At 40.1% G+C, this 6,456-nt stretch overlaps 1 protein-coding gene across 1 annotated transcript; it reads right to left on the bottom strand.

Moving 5' to 3' along the window:
• Positions 1 to 202: 202 nt before the first annotated feature.
• Positions 203 to 1,371, bottom strand: LOC146363969 (transcription factor HES-2-like). Its single transcript, XM_084918235.1, has 4 exons — positions 1,050 to 1,371; positions 846 to 941; positions 643 to 730; positions 203 to 547 (listed from the first exon to the last, which is right to left on the bottom strand). Exons 1-4 carry the CDS (start codon positions 1,137 to 1,139, stop codon positions 222 to 224), a joined length of 600 nt encoding a protein of 199 aa, XP_084774361.1. The 5' UTR covers positions 1,140 to 1,371; the 3' UTR covers positions 203 to 221.
• Positions 1,372 to 6,456: the final 5,085 nt, after the last annotated feature.

Raw genomic sequence — 6,456 nt, forward strand, 5'->3', positions numbered from 1 at the left:
ATATACACGACTGTCTACACTTGTCAGCTTGTACAGGACAAAAGACTCGCGCGCAAAACGAGTATACAATACTCAACCAATACGATGAATTGTTGCTTTTCATCACGGAATCCAAGCTCTTAATCACTGTGTGTATTTACAGGTAATGCTCTCTCAATATTATTCCCAACATTAAACACATTACAGTCTTTTTACAGCTGTCGGAGGACCACTTAAGAAATTTACCAAGGTCTCCACACTGCAGCGCTGGCAGTCTGCGAGTCTGACTGCGCTTGGTTGGGGACCGCTGCGCTGCTGCGTTGCTGACTCTGCACCCTGGAGCTGAAGCTGGATTTGATGCTCAAGAGTCTCTGATGGATCTGAGGCAAAGTCATCGAGGTCTGGGCGCAGCAGTTCAGGCAGGTTGGGGTGACGGTGGCGGATATGGACTGCTGGACAAATTCATTGACGCGCTGGTGTGCGTCTGGATCCAAGTTGGTTTGGGGAAGCAGAACAGAGACGCGTTTGAGGCACGCCTTAAAACCTTCCCTGTAATTCTCTACAGAACCTGAAAAAACAGATAAATGTTAGGTTTGATGTTCATCTAATCTGTTGTTAATACATTTAGAAATAAAAGGGTTAAATAAGTCATAGCTAACTTACTTTTAGCGTTAGCAGGTTGAATGTCACCGAGGAACCGCACGGTCATTTCCAGGATGTCTGCTTTCTCAAGCTTGGAGTAACGAGAGTGCTGGAGACAAAAGAGAAAAGAAGATGTTAGATGTATGAGTCAAAATGCTGTGCTGACTATAGTCAGTTACATCTGCAAAGTGAGCATACTGAAAATGTAAATTCAAACAACTTACATCTCTGCCTGTGAGGGGGATGATTAGGTTTTTTAAGCGGTTCAGACTTTCGTTAATACGGGCGCGTCTTCTTTTTTCCATTAGCGGTTTCATAGTCTGAAACAAAAGGACACATAGAATTTAGTATTCATTCATTACAACATGTGTGAAGTATGCGGTAAAAATATTTAAGGAAATGAAACTAAATTTAGCCACTTTGCTTACCTTTCTCAGTTCAAGAGCTTCTTTTCTTTTGGCAAGAGATAGCTTTGGGGGAAAAGATTGGAGAGCTTCGCATGTCATGTTCGGAGACATTTTCAGCGTCGACTTTGTGCCAGAGTAGTGTTCAAAACCAAGATAGGCGAAGTTGTGCCTCTAACGGCCAAGTACTGGGGTATATATCCAGGTCCGTGGCGTCGGTTTCCGTGCGTCATGGGTACGCCCCCAAGCCGGCACAAAACGATTTGAACGGGACCCACATTCTACGAAAACAAGACAAAAGCATCAAATTTAGTCAGATAACCATCTGTCTTTTACTTTAATCCAAGCGTAGCTGCGGTGCGTGTCTGCGTTATGATCCGTAGACCAAACAAAATCTGCACCAAAAAGCTGAGGAAATTTGTGCGTAAAGAAGCTTCCAGTTTTGACGCGTCAAATGCTAATTCATCAAATATCCATTCATTAAGCCATACATTTTACATCATATTTTAAATGTGATGTTTTAATACAAAGATAGATTCATTTTTTCCTCACACAGTTGATGGAACTAAATTTTGTTTTGTTTAGAAAACACTACTGGTGCGTAATGACGCAGTGTTCGGAGATGCCTAGATACAATATTCTTCATATATTCTCTGCATGGAGCTGTGTGTTTAAAAATAAAAAATAAAAACTTAAAACAAGAGGATGCAGTACATGCATTAGTCGCACAGGGGCCAGGCTTGCATTCAAGAAAAAAAGTGTCCACATGGATATAGAATCTTACTCCAGGCATATATACCCAAGCCACGCTACTTTCAAATAACATCTGTTCTTAGATTTTTACAACAATGGTTTTGCATGTGACGTTTTTATGCAGTCTCTACCCAGGGGAGGTCTCTACCTGTAGGGTGTATCCCACTACAGCTAACGCATCATGCAGTGAGGTGGGGGCTTGAAAAAACAAAGGGTGGGTGCTGTGGGTGCATTTTATTAAATCACAATAACCATAGCAAAATATAAAAGGACACCAGGTTGTAACTTACTCACAAGGCATTTTAAATGTTTGTGTCCGTTTACCTGTCCGTAGTCTAAAAGTATTTAATAACCCAGCAATCTGTCCTGCCAAGTGTGAACCAACTTTAAGTGATAACTGTGATATTATTGTTATTGTTTAAAATATAAACTGGAGAGGCATGACAACCCATCAAATACCACTGCACTCTGGGGAACCACACGCGCAGCACGCGCCACGGGGACCAGATGGCTGTCTGTTAAAGAGCTCCAAACTCTACCAACCCCCAACCTCCATTAATGACCCCCACACCCCACATACTCCTCCTGCACCTCTGTAGCATCCGGAGTAAGCAGTCTCCTGGTCCAGTCTATGCGCGCGCACGCATACACACAGAGAGACTGTTCCAAACATTTGTGCTCTTTTTCTATAAACCTCACACGCACGACACACGATCTCAACGCGGTTTTTGGCGTGGGTATCCCATCTGCAAGCTTCTAATAGGTCCATGTTGTTAGGGTCCAACTGAAAGAAGCTTTGCATCTATCCCGTTTTACTCTATGCTGCAGTTGTCTCCCATAGCTTGCCTCTGTTTTGTTTTCTTTTTGTAAGCGTCCACGCTATCGTGACATGGTTGTTTATCATAACTACACGATAACACAGCTCAATCTTTTCACAGAGATGAAAGATGTTTGAGCAGGAGTGCATGACTCTGTCGATATCTTTTCGAAGGAGTATTATTTTGTCTTACCGGAGACAGTGGTAGAAAAAATAAAATAAAATATGACTGTAAAATTCTCAATTCTATTACTAAATTCTCTAATATATATCTTTCCACCTGGTTCAGTTTGAGTTAATTTTTTTTTTAACGCAATAGAGTATAGGTATAATATTGCAATGGGGTCGATTTGTGAAGCTATCTTAGTTCAGCATTTAACTTCAAATGTAAACAAATAAATCTAAAGGGGTAAAATATGGAGATCAGAAGCCTACAAAAGATCTTCAAACGAAGTCAAACCCTGTCCTGAAATTGAGAGGCACACTTGCTGCACGCGCCCCTCGCGCCCTGCTGGGATTGCAGGATGATGGTGGTGGGAGGGGTCGGCTCTTCTCTGTTTTGCTCCTACGGTTAGAGTCCTCTTTTGTGTTTTCAATCAAATTCGGCGTCGACAAACCATCTGTGCAGACCGATAACAGCGAGCCTTTGTCTGAAATGTACCAACACTTCATGGGAATTAAGGGTGGAGAGACTTTTGCCTCATCTCGAGATTCGATGCTTTTCACGACTCAAACAACGGAGAGCACCAAATTCAGTATTTTTCTCTAACCATGTACAGTTCACCTATTTTAGTGGAGGCTATCACTTCGGTGGAAACGTAAAAATATAATTTGTCGGTGAATGTAAAATTGAAAAAAGTTTGAAAGAGTATGAATATTAATTACTTCAGAAGAGTGTCAATTAGGCTAAACTCCCCAAACTGAGCTCTTACTACAACGTCTATATGTCTGCTCGAGTGCAGAGCGTCAAACAGGGAGTTAAAAATCTAAAGAGTAGTGATATGAATGAATATGAATCTCTTTTTACTACTTCATATAAGAATTTAAGCCGTTTTTTTCTGACACCTAAACTGTGAAGTTCTATGACAACTGACTGTTATCATAAACTGTTCTATGATAAAGTCATAACTATGGAGAAATAAATGAATAGTAACATTTTTCCATTTGTTCCAATTGGAATTGGAACAAATGGAAGTAAATTCTCGTACTGTGCAAAGGTTTTAGGTAGGTGTGGAAAAAATGTTGTAAACAGAGAATGCTTTCAGAAAGATAAATAATGATTGTTTATTTTTTATCAGTTTACAAAATGAGCGAACAAACAAACCAGCATCAATTCATAGGTACACTTGATCAAATTCAGGGACTTTGTAGGATTACAGTCAGGTGATCAACCAGTTATACCAAACAGGTGCTAATGGTCAGAAACAGCTGTGTAAGAGACCTAAAACTGGGTGATGAACAGCCAAACTCTGCTACCAAGGTGAGGTTGTGAAGGACACAAGGCAGTTTTACTGCATCAGCAAGGTCTCTCCCAGACAAAGATTTTAAAGCAGACTGGGGTTTCAAGATGTGCTGTTCAAGCTCTTTTGAAGAAGCACAAAGAAACGGGCAACATTGAGGATTGTAGGCGCAGTGGTCAGCCAAGGAAACTTAGTGCAGCAGATGAAAGACACATCAAGCTTATCACCCTTTGAAATCGGAAGATGTCCAGCACTGTCATCAGCTCAGAACTGGCAGAAACCAGTGGGACCCAGGTACACCCATCTACTGTCCGGAGAAGTCTGGATGGAAGTGATGTTTATGGAGGAGTTGCAGTCAAAAAGCCATACCACTGACGTGGAAACAAGACCAAGTGACTTAAGCATGCACAAAAACATAGGAACTGGGGTGCTCTGGACAGACGAGTCAAAATTTGAAATATTTAGCTGTAGCAGAAGGCAGTTTGTTCATCGAAGTGCTGGAGAGCAGTACAATAGTGAGTGAGTGAAGCATGGTGGAGGTTCCTTGAAAGCTTGGGGCTGCATTTCTGCAAATGGAGTTGGAGATTTGGTCAATTAATGTGAGGAAGCCTACATCCAAGCCTATCGTGTTCTTAATCCTGAGAAATACAGGCAGATACTTATCCATCATGCAATACCATCAGGTATTTGCAAACACACAGCCAAAGTCATTGAGAACTATCTTCAACGTAAAGAAGAACAAGAAGTACTGGAAGGTATGGCCCCCACAGAGCCCTGATCTCAACATTATCAAGTGTGTCTGGGATTACATGAAGAGTAAAGTGGAGGGACAGTATCCTGGCATAACCACCAAACTAAAGACACAAGAATAGTCCATATAGGAATGGGACAATTGGAGGGTTTTTGTAAAGCCTTCTGACACTAATAAAGCAGTACTTTTTCATTTCAGAGGCAGACAATGGGTAAATGGCACATCGTCATAACATCACAAACATCTTTATTTGGCTACATTTGTGCACACAAACAAGGAATTTGCTTCCAGTTTACTTTGCTTCCTGCATGCAAAGAAAAGAAAAGTCTTTTTTTAAAAAGTAAGATATAACAAGTCACAGAAATGATATGACCTGAACATGATAACAGTGGGTTATTTAACTGTGTTCATCACAGTGACAGCCTGTGAGAAGAAATTGTCTCTGTGGTGGCTGGTGTTCGTAAACAGAGCTCTGGAGCGCCTGTTTGAAAGCAGCAGTTTGAGCAGTGTTATGTCCAGGATGTGAGGGGTCAGCAGAGACGTTTTCTACCCATTTCCTTTATTAAAGCTGAAAATCTGAACTCCAATCACATCTTAATGTTTTCATGTAAAATGTACTGTGGTAGTGCAAAGAGGGATCATTGCAAAAACACTATCATTGTATCAGTGTCCAAATAAATATGGACCTAACTCTATGACTGACATGATGGAGCTGTTCACAGCAATGTTCACAGTAATGTCCATTTAGTGCATTTCTTTTGAAAGCAAAGAGTATTTATGTGAATTGCAGTCATATACTGATGACTGGCTGGTGCTGGTAAGTGCTGCCTAACATTTACATAAATTAGAAGTGCTAGATATTTAATGGCAGAGCAGAATTCATTCTCTATTTTTATGTACAAGTTTAATCAGAACGGGATGTCAGAACTGGCCACATGTTTTTCTTTTGGTTATGCAAAATGGCAAAACATTTACTTCCTAATGTTAAGCAAAAGTCTTTGCTTTTGCTCACCAAATGAGTAATTCCATGGAAATTCAATGAGCCTCCCATATAACCCCCTCCAAATCAGCAAGTTGTAATTTTTGGACTTTATCAAGTGTATTTGACCATTTTTGTAAACATCAATGTGTTTATTGAAAGTATGACAAATTTTATCATCATACTATAAATATATCACATGTTCCAGCCCCCCAAAGCTCATAGAGATAGATTAAAACTCCTTTTTGAATTCTTTTGAATTTTTGAGCCTTCATAATTGCTTAAACATGAAACATAGCAAGATTGAGTTCTCAGAACTGGGAAGCAAATTTAAGCTCTGTTAAAAACTGGAAACAAATCACTTTTACGCTATAAGTGTCCCAGTCTAAAGCCAGAGTCTCTTTTGGTTTCTTTCTATAACCACGTTTAAGTATCAGTGTACCGAAACTGCACCGATATAATATCAGTGACTAATTGTGACAGAAACAAGGACAATACATAGATGTTTTATCTGTTTTATGATAAGTCACTGTAGAAAAGCACATTTTGGTTAAACCTTCAAGGGCTGTATCATCATAAGGGATAGGTGGTTGATCAAAAAAAGTTATAGTATAAAAGGTCACCTTTTTGCTCTTTATGCCAGTCTAATTTTCTAGCCATGAAAATGAGAC

The sequence above is a fragment of the Perissodus microlepis genome, chromosome 20 (genome assembly GCF_051167445.1).
Source record: "Perissodus microlepis isolate ML-2025 ecotype Zambia chromosome 20, ASM5116744v1, whole genome shotgun sequence".
NCBI lineage: Eukaryota > Metazoa > Chordata > Actinopteri > Cichliformes > Cichlidae > Perissodus > Perissodus microlepis.

Coding starts and splice junctions, on each gene's coding strand:
- LOC146363969 (XM_084918235.1), bottom strand. CDS start 1,139: ATGTCTCCGAACATGACATGCGAAGCTCTCCAATCTTTTCCCCCAAAG. Junction 942..1,049: donor AAGCTCTTGAACTGAGAAAG/GTAAGCAAAGTG, acceptor CTTTTGTTTCAG/ACTATGAAACCGCTAATGGA. Junction 731..845: donor TCCCCCTCACAGGCAGAGAT/GTAAGTTGTTTG, acceptor TTTTGTCTCCAG/CACTCTCGTTACTCCAAGCT.